We start from the raw sequence: 17,514 nt of genomic DNA, 5'->3' as shown, positions 1-17,514 counted from the left end.
TGTTTGATCTGCAAAGCACTTAGGGTCAACTTCTATTATTTTTAAATGTGCTCTATAAATAAAGGTTGACTTGACATAAACCAGTTGAGACCAGCATGGGAATTGCATGCTGGTTAACCTGGTCTTTCCAGCAGGGAAGATATTAAAATAAAAATAAAATATCTCATAAACAGACTATTTGAACGGATGCTGTAAGTAACTCATACTTTGCTGTAAGTTTATCTTTAGGTATTTCAATTGAGCCTACTGTCAAAAACATGAAAGGAAAGAAAGTGCATGATTTCTCTATAAATAGCAAATTGAATAAAATTGTATTAAACACCTCCTGCAATTCAATAAACTCTGTACATCACTGAAATGGCACATTCTTGAACATATGCGATCAGAAAGAGATCCTGCATTCTGAGAATGGTGGATGGAGACACTCGGCCAGCAGGCAGATTGACATGAAAGCTTTTAAGTTGTACTGGTACTGATTTCCAAGACAGGACCAGAAAAGAATGTCCTAAAGCAACAAGTATGAATTATGTGGCACATTACATTGTATATTACAAAACACATTAGACACACATATTCATGGAAATGTGAGCAAAATAATCTTAATGGCAAACAAGCCCAGAAACATTCATTTAAATGAAATTATAAAAGTAACAGCTGATATGAAAACCAAAGACATCAACTCTTACATTTTGATAATGACACAGTAACAACTCAAACACACATGAGATATTTAGTCATTTCCACACTATATTGTAACTTAAGAAAATCGTGATGTCTTCACAGCTATACTATGGTTGTTAACAAGCAAGTCCAAGTTAACTGGTTCTCTCTCATAAACCCTTATACATTCCCTGAGTTCTACTTCCCTTAAGAAAAGACTGTCTTTCGCATGGCGAAAAAGCTTAAAATTGATTCATGTCTATGGTGGACCTGTCATGATATAATATTCTGGAACCAAACTGCCAAAAATCATGAATAAGTAAACAGCTCCAGCAGTAATTTTTCACAGGGTAAAAAACTTATATTTTTTAAGAGGCCTTAAAGTCCAATAATGTCGATGATGTACAGAGTAACCAAGTTAACCAACCAACATTCAAACATTCACAGTCCGAGTGTGTAACATACTGTTATTCTGAGAAAACTGGTTGATTATGAAAAGTGTTCTGATACAAATTAAAAGAATAACACTCAATAGGCGACATGGCGAATCTCTTATAAGGCGTTGAGGAGGTGAGAGGAGAGCTCTGTTAATCTATATCCATAAGAAAATGAGGCAGAGACACGTGTTCTCTGTTATAATAATATTCCACATGGAAAAGTATTTATGCTCAGTCCTTGTACAACATACATGATCATTATAGCCGCACTCATTAAAGGGATAGTTCACCCAAAAAATGTAATTCTCTCATCATTTACTCACCCTAATGCCATCCCAGATGTGTATGACTTTCTTTCATCTGCTGAACTCAAACGAAGGGTTTTATAAGAATCTTTCAGCTCTGTAGGTCCATACAATGCAAGTGAATGGTAATCAAGTTTTTGAATCCATCAATCTCCAGTAGTTAAAACAATATCTTCAGAAGCAATATGAAAGGTCTGGGTGAGAAACAGGTAGATCACTTTCACATTCTTCTTCTTGTACTTTTGGATATTCACATTCTTCATGCATGTTGCCACCTAATGGGCAGTGAGAAGAATTTCAAGCAAAAAGAGTTAAATATTTATCTGTTTCTTACCCACATCTATCATATCCCTTCAGAAAATATGGTTTAAAACACTGTAGTCTTATTGACTACCTTTATGTGCTTTTTGGAGCGTCAAGATTTTGGCACCCATTCAATTGCATTGTAAGGAGCTACAGAGAAGGAATATTCTTCTAAAAATCATATTTGTGTTCTGCAAAAGAAAGAAAGTCATACACATCTGGAATGACATGAGGGTGAGTAAATGATGCGAGAATTTTCATTTTTGGGTGAACTATTCCTTTAAGGTATTTGATCATAATTTATTACTGAATTCAAGAGCTGAACTATGAGATTATCTTTTCAAATATGACAGCAAACATGTACCTCAGCAGAGGAACACTACTGAGACAGACCATAAGAATCAAATACAGTATTCTGCAACTAAAAGTTTTGAAACTCTGGATGGAAGACTGTTCATTGAACCTGGTAAGGCCCGGTGTGATGGCACAAAATCAAAACAGGGAGGGAAATAAAGGCTTCTCAGTGCACAAACAGAGTCTCATCATCCTCTTCCTCGCTACTTGTGAGTCTGCAAAGCCTGACACATTCACCGGGTGTATCTTCTGTTCCCGATGACTTCCTGGTGTCCCCTATGGCGGTGTGTCTGGGACTCGAGTCTGTGTGTGTACCTGTCTGCAGATGTCTGGGTGTAGAAAGGCTTCTCTGCTCCTCAGAATGACCACTGGAGTATGTTGGTGACTCTGGAGAAGAAAGAGGTGAGATACCCACAGAGGTGTAGCGTAAGAGGGAGACTCCTCTGAGCTCCGATGCCAGGTCCTGCACCAGCCTTCTGGAGGCTCTGGACCTGATTGAGCTGTGTTTAGGGACATCCGGAATTTCAGGTGGACTATCTATTTCTTTATGTTTAGGAGAAGGGCCTTGAGAGCTGCATTTGGATCTCATTCTCGTCCCAGACAGTTCTGAACTTCCGTCATCATCATCATCTTCAACATCTTCATCCTCCAGGGTGTCAGAGGTGGAGCAGGACGAGGCAGGGGAAGGGGAAGAGAGCGGAGAGGGAGGAGACTCTCTGTCAGTTAAGTAGAGGGCCTCAGTGTGAGCCTGCATGGCTAAGCCCAGCGCTGCTGTGGAACAAGGGGAAGTAGTCTGCCCCACACCCTCCAGCGCATCTTCCGCACCACCATCCGTTGTGTTGTAGATGTGAAGGCCCAGAACAGTGTGTGTGTTTGTGTGTGTATGGCCAGGAGGTGTGAGGAGAGGGATCTGACCACGTAACCGAGAACCACGATGGAACAGACGGCTCCAGAGGCATCCAAGTCGCCGACGTGATGATGAACGACGAGTCGAGTGACGGCGAATCTGTCTCCGCATAGCTGAACGGAGATTCTGCAGAACAGATGCCTGAGAGAGGAGCAAACGAGGCTGTGAGGGATAGACTTACAGTCTCTTCAGTGGGTTGTACTGTTGTTTACATTGGTGTTGATCATTCAGCTGACAAAACATTGAAGAGCATCTTTCCTTTATTCTTATATAAGTCTTATGGATATATAAGTCTTATCTACATCAAAATATATTCATTTTTATTTATGTTTTAATTAAAATGTCAATTTATTATTCTTATTTCTTGTTCTTAAAGCTGAAGTATGTAATTTCTGCACCAATAATGCTACCAAGCGGTATTGCAAAAATACACTTTATTTTCAAAACAGCTTTCTGAATACACCCCTGTTGGCCTTTATTCAAACAAAGTGATAGTCCCACCCTCAACTCACGGCATTGGTTGAGCATCACTGGTCTAAGCGGGTCACTCTAAACAAACACAGGAATTTTCAAAGCGCCAGAGAGAAAGAATGCTTACAGTTTTCGAGAAAATTAACCTATGAATGGATTACTTAGGAGAAAGTATTTTAACATAGAGAAAGATACATATATCAGCTTTAATTGGTTTTAAAATTGATTTTTATATATCTTGTATTTTCTTTTTCATTTCTATGTACATCATTTTGAATTACTATTGTGTATGAAATGTGCTATATAAATTATCTTGCCTTGCCTTCCACAAGAAAGAAAATCAAATGAGTGTGAGACGGCAAATGGGTGAGTAAATGATGAGAGGTTTATCATTTATTGGTGAACTATTCCTTTACTGTGTAAATGTAGATTAAATGTACCAGAAACACTCAAAATAGTGGGACATTTATTTTAAAGTCTAGATTACAGTTTGTAAATTGCACTGTATACGTGTATAGCTGCATTGATAATAAATTTGACTTGAATTTCCTTGATATTTTTGGGGGGATATTCTCCCCTTTTTCTCCCTAATTTGGAATGCCCAATTCCCAATGTGCTCTAAGTCCTCGTGGTGGCATAGTGACTCGCCTCAATCCAGGTGGTGGAGGATGAATCTCAGTTGCATCTGAGACTGTCAATCCATGCATCTTATCATGTTGAGAGCAGAGACATAGCGTGTGTGGAGGCTTAATGCCATCCACCACGGCATCCACGCACAACTCACCTTGCATCCCACCAAGTGCGAACCACATTATAGAGACCACGAGGAGGTTACCCCATGTGACTCAACCCTCCCTAGCAACCGGCCCAATTTGGTTGTTAGGAGACCCGGCTGGATTCACTCAGCACACCCTGGGATTCTAACTTGCGACTCCAGGGGTGGTAGTCAGCGTCTTGACTCGCTGAGCTACCCAGGCCCCCCGTTTCCCTTGATATTCTTAATATTAGCATGGTGATAGCCTTTGCCTTTTTATTACATAACTGAAATACCTTACATGCATCCTAACTCACTGCTCACTTCAAGATGAGATAATATTTTAAATAATATTTGCATTTTGCGAACCTGTGTGGGTGTGTATGCTGGGAAGTCATCGACTGGAGGTATGAGTCCTTGCGCTATCAGTTGACCGTAAGAGGGTGGAGCCTCTCTCTGAACAAACTCTGCCTCTAGTCGAGTCATCTGGGTTTCAAAGGCTCTAGTGACGGAGGTAAAAGAGATAAATCAGAAAAATACAAAATCTGTATTAATACAGATCAAGCTGTTTTCCAAAAATAATTTAATGCTTATAAATGCTTTTGAAAAAAGAAAGGATAAAAAAAGAGGCTTCTTTAAAGGTGCTTTCACAATAGAGGTTTTGGTTTAGACTTGAGGTGATCATAGTTAGAGTTTGAATTGTTCAGTTGGTGTGAAACACTGCTTGAAATGAGTCCACCTGAAATACGTGGTTGCGAGTATTGCCTTTTATATTTTAATGTATTTCTCATTGCTGCTCGTCTCCACTGAAATCACTGAAATGGCAAGAAAGTCACATTTTTCGCATTTCTTACATTGCTTTCATAGAAGACAGATGCAAGTGCTGTGTCGTAACAAGGTCTATATGAGAAAAGCTCTGCACGACCCCCCAGAGCAGCATCCAGGCCGTTACTGCAGGATCCAAATATGTTTAAAGTGGCACAAGTGTGTGTAAATCAGCCAGCGGTGTATGGTCCTCTCCTCATGATCACTTTCTTTCTCTCTTTGGCATCAATTTAGGCTTCTAGCTTACAATACTACATCAAGATTAAAGCAGATAGTCACCACTGACTGTGTGTGTGTGTGTGTGTGTGTGTGTGTGTGTGTGTGTGTGTGTGTGTGTGTGTATTTATCACTTTGTGGGGACCAAATGTCCCCATAAGGATAGTAAAACCCGAAATTTTTGACCTTGTGGGGACATTTTGTCGGTCCCCATGAGGAAAACAGCTTATAAATCATACTAAATTATGTTTTTTGAAAATGTAAAAATGCAGAAAGTTTTCTGTGAGGGTTAGGTTTAGGGGTAGGGTTAGGTTTAGGGGATAGAATATAAAGTTTGTACAGTATAAAAACCATTATGTCTATGGAACGTCCCCATAAAACATGGAAACACAACATGTGTGTGTGTGTGTGTGTGTGTTGTGTGTGTCTTGTAAAGAATGTGTGTTTCTGACTAGGAGGCAAAATTATTCAGCACAAAATAAGAACAAAATCAGCAAAGGAAAAAACAGGAGGACAAAGACTGACAGAGCAAGGGAGGAAGAAATAAAGAGCAATACAAACAAAATAAATTTAGTCTTAAATTGTGAATTATATATTGTGAGGACAAGATAATTTGACAGAAAATAAAGAAGGATCCATCTTTACATTTTTATTCTAACCAATTTTACTGTTCGTAGAGTTCCCACATTGAATTTCCATAGCTTTTTCATGACCTTTCCAGTCCATTTCTGATGACTGAATGAGGATTTTTGGAAATCCTTAAATTCAGACTGATGATTTCTTTAACAATCTTTCAGTCAATTTGTGAACTGATTCACTGAAATAATTGAATCAAAAGAACAATTCGCTCAAACATCACTATGGCTTGCGAGTAACTTTTACTCTACACAAGAGAAATATATTTTTTCCAATATCTAAAATGATTTTTAAGAACAGAACGGAACATAACTAGAAAAATTTATATTCACTATACAAATTTCCAATACTTTAAGATTTAATTAAAGGGATATTTCACCCAAAAATTACACTTCTGTCATCATTACTCACCCTCATGCTATTCCATAGGCATTTGACTTTTTTCCATACGATGAAGGTCAATAGTGACTGAGGCTGTCATTCTATGTTACATTCTACATTTTTTTTTTTTTTTATCTCAATGATGAAAGAAACTAATACTGGTTTTGAACAACATGAGGGTAAGTAAATGATGACAGAATTCTTGCTTTGGGGGCAACTTTCCCTTTAATTCCCATGACTGTTCCGGTCCTGGAAAACACAATTTTAACATTCCCTGATATTTCAGGTTTCCATGACCATGGGACCCCTGTGTATGAGTTTAAATGCAGGGAGAATGTAAATTCTAAACAAAGATAGAAAGAAAGAAAGACCACACCTCCCTAACCTGTACTCTCTTGTCCTGAGCGAGTAGAGTTTAAAGGCACATCCCAGTGCAATGACCAGCAGCAGGCCACAGACCAAGCTTCCAATCAGAGCTGCTGTGATCACTTTCCTGGGTACAGAGGCCAGACAGTCTCTTTCATCACTGCCATCGAGACAGTCCTCCTGCCCATCGCACCGCCACGTCTCAAAGATGCACAGGTTGGTTCCACAGTGGAAGTTTCCTGGCTGACAGTCGAAGCAGTTCTTCTCATCGGAGCCTTCTGGGCACTTCTTCTGGTTGTTACACCTTTCAGAGGCCGGGTAACACACCCCACTGCCACCCTCGCAGGGATACTCACCCGGTTGGCACAGAGGGCAGTCCTCCTCATCACGTCCCCCAGGACAGTGCCAGTAGCCATCACAATGCTGGAGGTCAGAGTAACAACCCTCATCTGTGCCACAGGGATGCTCACCTGGAAAGCAATATCCCTTAACCTGCAGATAGAGAAATGTATCAGTCAGAGCTCTAAACATAAACAATAAAAGCTCTACTGGATAACAAAATGTCCTGATGATATGTATAGAAAAATACACTAATACATATTGAATTGTGTGGACCTGTTTGGAATAGATTGGTGTAATTAACAGGTAGAGATTGCCATCTCGTGGCTCAGTATTGCAAATGCAGTAATTATATTACGGTTTATTATAGAAACGAGTTTTGATGTTTCCTGAGCGAACCGGCTTCGGTAGTTTGGAAGTCTGTATTAGGATGTTGAAGAGTAAAGACGTTTGAGAACTTCTTCCTTGGTCTGATTATTGTCCCGAACACAAAACACTACAAATGGAGACGAGGATATTAAACGAATGCCATTGCGGCACTGCATTGTAAAAGGCACCGTACACTGGTCGTGGAAAAAGTAAAATACGTTTTTTCCGAAGGAACCAGGCACGTGTGGATTAACAGTTAGCAGTTAGCCTCGGGAAAAAAAAAAAATCTAAAATGGCTGTGCCAGTCGGTCGCATGGATGAATACAATGACGCGAAGGAGGATTTTGAGTCATATCTGGAACGTCTGGAACAGTGGATGTTGGCAAACGAAATCAAGGATGAAAACAAGGTGTGTGTGTTTCTCTCTGTGATTGGGGCGGATGCTTATAAATTGTTGAAAAATCTGGTGTCGCCGACCGTACCAAGTACTATGGAGTATTCTGATCTGGTGAGAGCACTGAGTACACATTACAAGCCAGCACCGATTGTAATCGCGGAACGTTTTCGGTTCCAAAAGTGTAACCAGAGAGAGGGGGAAACTGTCTCTGATTATGTGGTAGCTTTGAAGCAGTTATCAGCTACTTGTGTGTTTGGACAGTATTTGGATGATGCGCTGAGAGATCGTTTCGTGAGTGGATTACGCTCGGATGCAGTGCAGCGCAGATTGCTGTCTGAAAAGGATCTGACTTTCCCAAAAGCTTGTGAGATTGCAGTAGCAATGGAGCTGGCGTCAAAAGAAATCGATGGAGTTTTCTGGACACAGCCAGGCTCATCAGGTAAATGCCTTGTCAAGTGCAGGTTTTTCTGAAAAGGGGAGAAAAGGACAGTTTAGACGACATAATGATAATAAAGCTCAAAGCAAAGGCCAAAAAGGAGAAAAAAGTAATTTTGGGACATCACAGACATGCTACCGATGTGGTGGAAGACACTCAGCACGTGACTGCAGATTCAAGAATGAAAAGTGTCATTCCTGCTCCAAAATTGGACACATAGCACGTGCATGTAGAAAAGGAAAAGCCATTTCTCAAACTCAGTATGTGGAAGCTGAAGGAAATACATCCAGAGGGGATGAAGAGGCTGAACTTTTTGGAGTGTATGCATTATATTCCATCTCAAGCTGTGAAAAGGGGTACACCGTGGATGTCACACTGGGTGATAAGAGCACAACAATGCTGCTGGATACAGGGTCAGCTGTGTCAGTGATCTCAGAGGATTACTACCAGACAAATCTGAACCATTTCCTGTTAAAACCAGCCCCAAAGTTAAAGCTGAAATCATATTCAGGCCAATGTATCGCTGTTCTAGGATACATCAAGATACCAGTGCAGTATGAAACACAGAAAGTTACCTTACCTCTTGTTGTTGTGAAGGGAAGTAGAACAGCTCTGATTGGTAGGAACTGGCTTAAGGAACTACACCTGGACTGGAAACAGATTTTCACAGTGCACAGGGTGTTCACACAGGCAGAGTGGACCCCAGGAGTCAACGAGGTGTTACAGCGCCACAAGGCAGTTTTCTCTGAGAAACAAGGCTGCATAGAGGGTTTTAAAGCCAAAATCCGCATAAAACCAGGCATTACACCAATCCTTTGCAAAGCTCGCCCTGTTCCTTACGCATTAAAGGAAGCAGTAGAGAAGGAGTTGGACAGGTTGGAGAAAATGGAGGTGATTTCAAAGACTGAAATGAGTGAGTGGGCCTCTCCGATTGTAACTGTGCCAAAAGCAGACAAAACAATTAGGATTTGTGGCGATTACAAGGTCAGTATTAATCGGTGTATAGAAGAGCAGACATATCCACTGCCTAACACCGAAGATCTGTTTGCTACTTTAGCAGGAGGAACATCATTCAGTAAGCTTGACCTGTCTCATGCTTACCAGCAGCTGATGTTAGATGAGGAATCAGAGAAGTATCTGACGATCAACACTCATAAGGGCCTATACAAATTTCATCGCCTCAGCTATGGTGTTTCCAGTGCACCTGCGATTTTTCAGTCTGTAATGGACAAGATTTTACAAGGGCTAGACCATGTGACATGTTTTCTGGATGATATTCTCATCACTGCTTCATCTGAGGAAAATCATTTGAGAAAACTGGATGAAGTGCTCACACGTTTGGAAAATCATGGTGTTCATGTGAAATTGTCAAAATGTCAGTTTTTTCAGAGCAGTGTGGAGTATCTGGGACATCGCATTGACCAGGATGGCTTGCACCCCACGGATGAAAAGGTGGCAGCCATAAACAAAGCGCCTGAGCCAACTAATGTCATGGAACTGAAGTCTTTCTTAGGGCTTCTTAACTACTACAGCCATTTCCTGCAAAATTCCTCCACCTTACTCCACCCTCTACACAACTTGTTGAGAAAAGAGGCAAAGTGGGTTTGGACTTCGGAGTGTGCTAAGGCATTTGAAGATGCAAAGCAGCTATTACAGAAAAGTAGGGTGTTGGTGCATTACAACACACGGTTGCCACTCCGGATTGCCTGTGATGCGTCACCCTATGGAGTAGGGGCGGTAATTTCCCATGTCATGGACAATGGAGCGGAACGGCCGGTAGCTTTTGCATCAAGGACGTTAACGGAGGCTGAAAGAAAATATGCCCAAATCGAGAAAGAGGCACTGGCTATCATCTTTGGAGTTAAGAAATTCCATAAATACCTCTATGGGAGGAAGTTCACACTGATTACAGATCACAAACCGCTGTTAACTATCCTTGGACCAAAGTCAGCAGTTCCAACGTTGGCAGCATTAAGGATGCAACGCTGGGCTCTCATCCTCATGGCATACAGCTATGATATTGAGTACAGGAGATCAGCTGATCATGCAAACGCTGATGCTCTGTCTCGCCTACCCACTGCCTCATTCGACAACACAGGAGAAGAGGGAGGTATTTTTTACTTCTCACACATGGAGGAACTACCAGTGGGTGCGAAAGACATTGAGAGAGCTACTTTAAAAGATCCTACACTGAACAAAGTGTGGAGCTACACAATGAATGGATGGCCCAGTCATGTTCAGGAGGAAGCACTGCGGCCTTTTTTTCATACGCAGGCAGGAGTTGTCAGCGGAACAAGGTTGCATTCTTTGGGGCCAGCGAGTCATCATACCCCATGGTTATCGACAGCGTTTACTGGAAGACCTTCATCATGTGCACCCAGGTATCTGCCGCATGAAAGCTCTCGCTCGCAGTTACATGTGGTGGCCTGGCTGTGATGGGGAAATTGAAGAGCTGGTGAAAGGTTGTTCTATCTGCCAAGCTGTTCAGAAAATGCCAGCAGTCGCACCGCTGCACCACTGGAGGTGGCCGGAAAGAGTGTGGCAGAGAATTCACATTGATTTTGCAGACAAGGATAAACAGTATTTTTTGGTGGTTATTGATAGCCATTCAAAGTGGTTAGAAGTTTTCCCCATGTCTTCCACCACATCTCAAAACACCATTGTAGTGCTGCGAAGCCTGTTCTCTGCGTATGGACTGCCAGAAGAGTTGGTCTCAGATAATGGTCCACAGCTGGTGTCGAGGGAGTTTACACAGTTTCTGGAGGTAATCGGTATCAAACACACTGCTGTACCTGCATACCATCCTGCATCAAATGGAGCTGCAGAGAGGTCAGTGCAGATTTTGAAACGTGCGTTGACAAAGGATGTGTTGGAGGCGGAGAAAAAGTTTTTTTTACCACTTAGTCATAGACTTGCAAATTTTTTGCTCATGTACCGCAGTACACCCCACACAGTGACTGGTCTGACTCCGGCTGAGTTATTTCTGAAGCGCCAGATTCGGACACGTTTCAGTTTGCTTAAACCCAAGCTTGCCAGTCGGGTTGAAGAGAAACAAGCTACACAGAAACGTCATCATGACAGTGGTGGTTCATGTCTTCGGTTTTTTCAGGATGGGGAAGCTGTCCATGTCCGAAATTTCAGTGGAGGAGTGGAGAAATGGATTCAGGCAAAAGTGCTGCAAAGACTGGGAGCTGTCACATACATGGTACAGGAGGGTCAGAGGCAACGCACAGTGCATGTCGACCACATGTTGCCATGGCGAGGAAAAGGTGAACAAATTAAAAAAGTTTTGCCCTCACCAGTGGTTGAGAATGAACCACCAGTCATCAGGGACTGTGTTTTTCCAGCTGTTGTCCCCAGTGCACCAGTCAAGCTAATACCGCCTACAGTTATCATTAGACCAGCTGAACAGGTTGTCGATGTGTCATCATCGCACACAGAAAGCAAAAGCTCACCTGAGAAACGGAGGTATCCAGAGAGGGTCTGGTTACCACCTAAAAAACTGGATTTATAACTGGCAGTATGTTGTATGGAAATGTTTTTTTATTCCAGTAAATGTTTAGCTGCCAAGTGACATTTTTGTTGTGCTAATAGAACGTTCATTTGCAAAATTTATAAAATGTTCAGGGCAGTAGATTTATTTTGGTTGAGTAAAATGAAAGGTTAGTTGTTGTTAATTATTGCTAAATAAAAAGGGGCTATGTTAAGGGAAAAGCTAAAAGGGAAGGAGTGTAATAGATTGGCGTAATTAACAGGTAGAGATTGCCATCTCGTGGCTCAGTATTGCAAATGCAGTAATTATATTACGTTTCCTGAGCAAACCGGCTTCGGTAGTTTGGAAGTCTGTATTAGGATGTTGAAGAGTAAAAACGTTTGAGAACTTCTTCCTTGGTCTGATTATTGTCCCGAACACAAAACACTACACTGTTGCTCTTCATACACAGTCTTTAGAAACTGTTAATCTACCAATTAGAAAATAATGCTAATCTTGTTCTTAACAAAAATAAGCTTTTAACAATGTTGCTTTTAAATAATTATAAGCTTCACATTTCTGCTTTTAAACCCACCAAAAATTGGCCCCATTCACTTCCATTGTAAGTGCCTTACTGTAACTTGTCTTTTTGTTAAGAAGAGGAGGGATGAGTCGAAATACATTTTTGTGGTAATCAACATTATGCAACAAATGCTGTCAATTGAGCTTAACTTGTTTTGAACCCAGAACATTCCTTTAATAATGCAAAGCCTTCAAACACAATAAATCCAATTCAGTTCTTAATCCGTATCAGTATTGTATTGTTTTTTTAGAAAAATATAAAAACTTACTAACACCGCTGTACTCATAGTTTGATTACCTGAAAATGCACATGCTAATCAAATGTATTAAATCAGTAAAAAAAAAATAATAAATAAACACTGTAAAACTTGCTTTGAACTTCACAAAATTCTTACATTTCATTCGAAATTCCTCAAAATGGGATGTGAAAATGTCTACTTTAGATGTCAATGTGAGTGTGGTAGCTGGGGCTTGGTCAGGCGGCCGTCCGGAGAGGGAAGGCGGTAAGGACGCCTGTACCTGAGCTACTGTAAATTATGTCTAACACCTGTCTCTAATTCCAGTGAGCATGGAGAGACTGGCATATACACCGTCACGCCACTGCCAGAGAGGGAGAGAGACCCAGACTACAGTGTAGCGTCTGTGTTTGTGAAGCTAAGTTTTTTTCTGAAATGTTTGTGAAGCTAAGTTTTGAACTGATGGCAGAAAATAAAGAGCCTTACCTGTTTCACTGTTCCCGTCTCCTGATTACCTTTACAGTGAGTACTTACTATAAGATAATTTTACAAAACCACATCCACACTAAAATATTTTCAGCTGAAAACTCTCCTAATGTCATCGTTTTTCAAAGTGTTTGTTATAAATAGTATTTGGTAAAGGTGTTCCAGTGTGGATGAGAGATGGAAACTTAGCAAAGGCAATGCGTTTTCAAAACATATTAGAGTGGGTGTGGCCAAAGTGTGCTTTGTTTGTTCCATTTGTGTGAGTGTTTCTGTTGTTATAAATATTAACTTTAATAAATTAATTGTTTTACTATTTTCAAACAGCCATTTTTTTTCCAGTGCAGACAGCAAAAACCGTAAGGCAGACCAGAAACAACAGTGACCAGAATCATCAAGTGAGGGAATGAGACCTGGTAGGTGGCATTGAAGCCGTGTCCAGGGCTGTGTGGTTTAGCATGGTAGAATACGCTCATCTGTCCCTGGGAAGACTCCAGCATGGCTCGTCTGTGGTTGTTATGGTGAGAGAGACTCTGCAGAAGACGTTCTGCATGCTCTCCTTGACCATCGTAAACTCGAACAGAGTCTCCCACACCCAGCTGTAGGTCAACCTGCAACACCAACGGCTTTGGATCCTGAAGCAGCAAAACAAGTCAAGAAGAAATCTGTAAGTGATTTTATGAGGAGGGCTACAAATTTTTATTTCCTACCTAAAATCCCAATTAAAAAAAATTGAAAATTCTCTCATTATTTACTCACCCTCATGATATCCCAGGTTTCTTATACTTTCTTTCTTTAGCAGAACACATTTGAAAAAAATAAAATAAAAAATATATACAATTAAAATCACTTTTGGTGTGAAAAATATCAATATTAAAGTACTTTTAACTATAATCCAATGCTTCCAGTAAGTTTCACAAGATCGCTGAGTTCACGTGGTCTCTCCTGTTATGTATTCACGCTGCCATGATACAGAAGTAAACTCACGTTCTCCTCTCGGTTGAGACATCCAGGATAAGCACATAAATCACCATTGTGAGTAAAGAAACAGATAAATACAGATCTAAACCAAAATCAGTAAAGCTTCCCTACAGTGTTCCTCCTACTCAGCTATAAACAGTTATTTTCTTCCATGTGTGTCGCATGTGCCAGCGCAATTACGTCACACGCATACCGCTGCTGACCGGAAGTTATGATTTAGAGTTAAAAAAAGTACTTAAATATTTATCTTTTTTTGCACAAAAGTGATCAGATCACTTTAGAAGACATTCATTTATCAATGACTTTTATGCTGACTGTCTGTGATTTTTGGAGCTTCAAAAGATAAATCTCCATTCATTTGCATTTTAAGGACCTACTGAGCTAAAATATTTGACTATTTTTCTTCAAATCTGTTCTGGTGAAGAAACAAAGTCATACAAGTCAGTAAATAATGAGATAATTTTCATTTTGGGTGAAATATCCCTTTAATATTAGATAAGTAAATAAATGTATTCGGCTGATTAGGTGTTCTGAACATGATGCCATGAGGCGATCCACTCAAATGAAAACAGCTTTATGAGGCTACTGATATGAATGGAGACTTTGCAGTCTCTCTTTATGTGCCAGTACATAATTTTAAACATATTTTTTATAAGTACTATTCATTTCTTTGTCTAAAATGTTTTAATGAAAATAAATTAGCTGAGAGTACTTTTAAAGGTGCTATATATAATATTATATATATTATATAAATCATAAAATGAACATAATATGTCATTAGAGAATAAGGAAACATGCTTCTCTGATAACAATGCTACAGCAAGTATATTCTACTTTGAAGTTTCCATTCTGGGCCAGAATTTCTGTTTATGTTTTGCCTGTGTGATCCCACCCACTGTCCACTCACCAATAGTATTTTTACACCGCCGGGTTGCCAGATTTGAACAAGTTTGCAGGCAAACAACACTGCATGCTGCAGTCATGGATGCCAGCAAACAAACTGGATCAGAGATAACAGATTCCAACCAACCTAAAAAGCCTCACCATCCATCTAAAAACCACCATGACCAGAGGCGTAGTAAAACAAGGATAAATATTGGATGGAGACAACTAAAATACCAGAAATCCTTTAAAATGGATGCTGAGTTGGCTAATTTGCGTGTCATCATTCTGGCAGCCCACATGAGCTTCGAGTCAAATGCTTGTTGTCTTACATATAGCACCTTTAATCACAGCTTCAGTAATCTTTGGAAAACGTTTCAGCCAAGTTTCACATCGTACTTGTGTGTCTAGGAACCATGTGCAGTGAAGATCTGTGCCCCCGCTCCTGTTTGGACGGAAAAAGTCAGGTGATGCAAATGTTCCATAGAAGTTGACAAAGTGTTTTCCGCAGGAAGTGTCTGGGCAGTGAGCCTCATCTGATCCGTCGGGGCAGTCCCGGGCTCCATCACATTGCAGAAACACCGGCAGGCAGCGGGTGGACTGGATATCCGAGCACTGCAAGGTTCCTGGTGGACACAGACTTGCTTGGGCAGTTGTGGGTGGGGGGGCACAGCTTCTTTCGTCAGTTTTGTCTCCACACTCATCCAATCCATTACAGCGCCAAGAACGTGGAACACACTTACCGTTTCCACATAAATACTCATCATTCTCACAGCTGCTCTGACCCAACCGGCCTAACATGAGAAATAAACAAACAGAGAAAGACAGAGACAAACAAACAGACAGACACAAAGAGATGAAGAGAGATCTGAGTATTTTATGCACATAAGCACTGACACACATAAACACATGCACTTTGCGGAAACAAGCCAATCAAATCTACCCACTCTGCATATTATGTTTGCACAGTGACAGCTTAACAAACATAGCCATTCAGTATTATTGATTTAACGGCACATCTAAGGAAAAAGCAATAAAACCGCATTTCACCCCTCCCACGTGCACAGTCTCACTGACATGAACACCCACACTCAAACCCTGTGGAGTTGAATAATGACAGCCAATTATCTTCATCATTATTAATTACATATTAGATCCAGTAATCAACAGCGGATATCTCTCTAGCACACACTGGCATACTTGCAACCCAAATAAACACATCAGTTCTCACAGTACATTAAGTAACAAGTGGCACAAATCATTAGAGTAACTTTCATCATGGCTCTATGGCCATACGCTATTGATCTGCCAAGCCTGTAATCACTTGGTTGGTGAATCTGTGCAAGCAGTAAATCTATATGCTGCTGTATGAAACTAAGTTTATGTATACTGCTTTGTATACAAATGTATGATTAAAACAAAATCTGATAATTTTTTTAACTTAAATAGAAAATGCATACATGAATGCATACATGAATGTCCAATAGTTCGATATTAAACCTTAAAATATAGAGCCTAATAACCCATGCTTTTCATCACCACTCTTTTTCTAAACATTGTACTTTGATTTATAGTCTTGAAAGAACAATTCACCCAAAAGTGAAAATCATAATTTGAAAATGAACGACAGAATGGAAACAATCAAACTTGGTGTATGACAATCGATTATGAGACACGCAAGAACTAATGACATTTGACATGCCTTGAGACATCAGGTTTGAATGTGCGTGTAACAGGGTTAAAAATGGGAAGTGCCCTTGTGCCCCTGCCTGCCGGCAGGCTTTTCCAAACCTCTCTAGAGCTGGGGAGAGGGACTAGGGGAGGAAAAACAACAACAACAAAAAAAAGAGGACAGTAAAAGGGCAAGGCTGAGCGACAGTGAGAGAGAGAGAGAAAGAAACTTGCTCGCCGGTTCCCAGACACGTCATCGCCTGGTACTCGATCACTCCTCCACCCTCTGGCGGATGACGTAGGTAGGGAGCCCCTATAAGTGGCTCTAACGCTCCAGGAGGCTGGCGCGAGCCCCTCCTTCCCTTGTGGTCAGCGGCCATTCCTCTGCATCCAGGCGGCCTGCAGCGACTCCTCTGTCCCCCACCGGACAGCTCAGCTGCTCTATTGGGCGGGTGGCAGTGGCGAGGATGCCACAACAGCGCATTTCTCCTCCTTCCCGGGTTTCGGGAGCATTGTAACAGGGTTAAAAATGGAGAAGGAGGAGACGGGAACCAGCTCAACAGTCAAAGTAATATTTTTATTTAAACTTAAACAAAAAGACACACAACACATATGCACACACGGCAGCTGCGTGTAGCTCTCTCTCTCTCTCTCGAGGACTGCCGCATCTTAATGTACTTATCCCTCTCCTCGGCTGATTACCCCACCCTCCTCCTCATCACAGTGCGCAAAGGTTAATGAGATTTTAGAGCAACATCAGTGGAGAATAATGACATACAGTAAATTTCAGTCTGTAATACACAAAGCTATCGTATGGCTTCAGATTAAAAGACTTGAAATATAGAGCATGAGTCTAATTAACTATGTTTATGGTGCTTTTTTGTTGTTGTTGTATCCACCTTTTCCATGAGGGTCTTACAGCAGAAAAGTGTGTGGGTATGACTTCTGCCAGAAGCCTTTATGGCATTAGCTTGCTCCAGCTACAGTGCAAAACAATTGTGATTGGATCACAAAAAACGCATACAGAGGTAGTCAAATACGCATGTGCCCA

At 41.0% G+C, this 17,514-nt stretch overlaps 1 protein-coding gene across 1 annotated transcript; it reads right to left on the bottom strand.

The window, feature by feature from the left end:
* Positions 1 to 3: 3 nt before the first annotated feature.
* LOC127645340 (low-density lipoprotein receptor-related protein 3-like) lies at positions 4 to 16,947 on the bottom strand. Its single transcript, XM_052128927.1, has 6 exons — positions 16,794 to 16,947; positions 15,192 to 15,586; positions 13,343 to 13,564; positions 6,635 to 7,107; positions 4,561 to 4,693; positions 4 to 3,107 (listed from the first exon to the last, which is right to left on the bottom strand). The coding sequence occupies exons 1-6, from the start codon at positions 16,945 to 16,947 to the stop codon at positions 2,226 to 2,228; spliced, it is 2,259 nt and encodes a 752-aa protein (XP_051984887.1). The 3' UTR covers positions 4 to 2,225.
* Between the last annotated feature and the right edge of the window lie 567 nt (positions 16,948 to 17,514).

This window comes from Xyrauchen texanus, chromosome 1 (genome assembly GCF_025860055.1).
Source record: "Xyrauchen texanus isolate HMW12.3.18 chromosome 1, RBS_HiC_50CHRs, whole genome shotgun sequence".
Lineage (NCBI taxonomy): Eukaryota > Metazoa > Chordata > Actinopteri > Cypriniformes > Catostomidae > Xyrauchen > Xyrauchen texanus.
The sequence above is the reverse complement of the archived record's forward strand: the minus strand, read 5'-3'. Positions and strand labels throughout refer to the sequence as shown.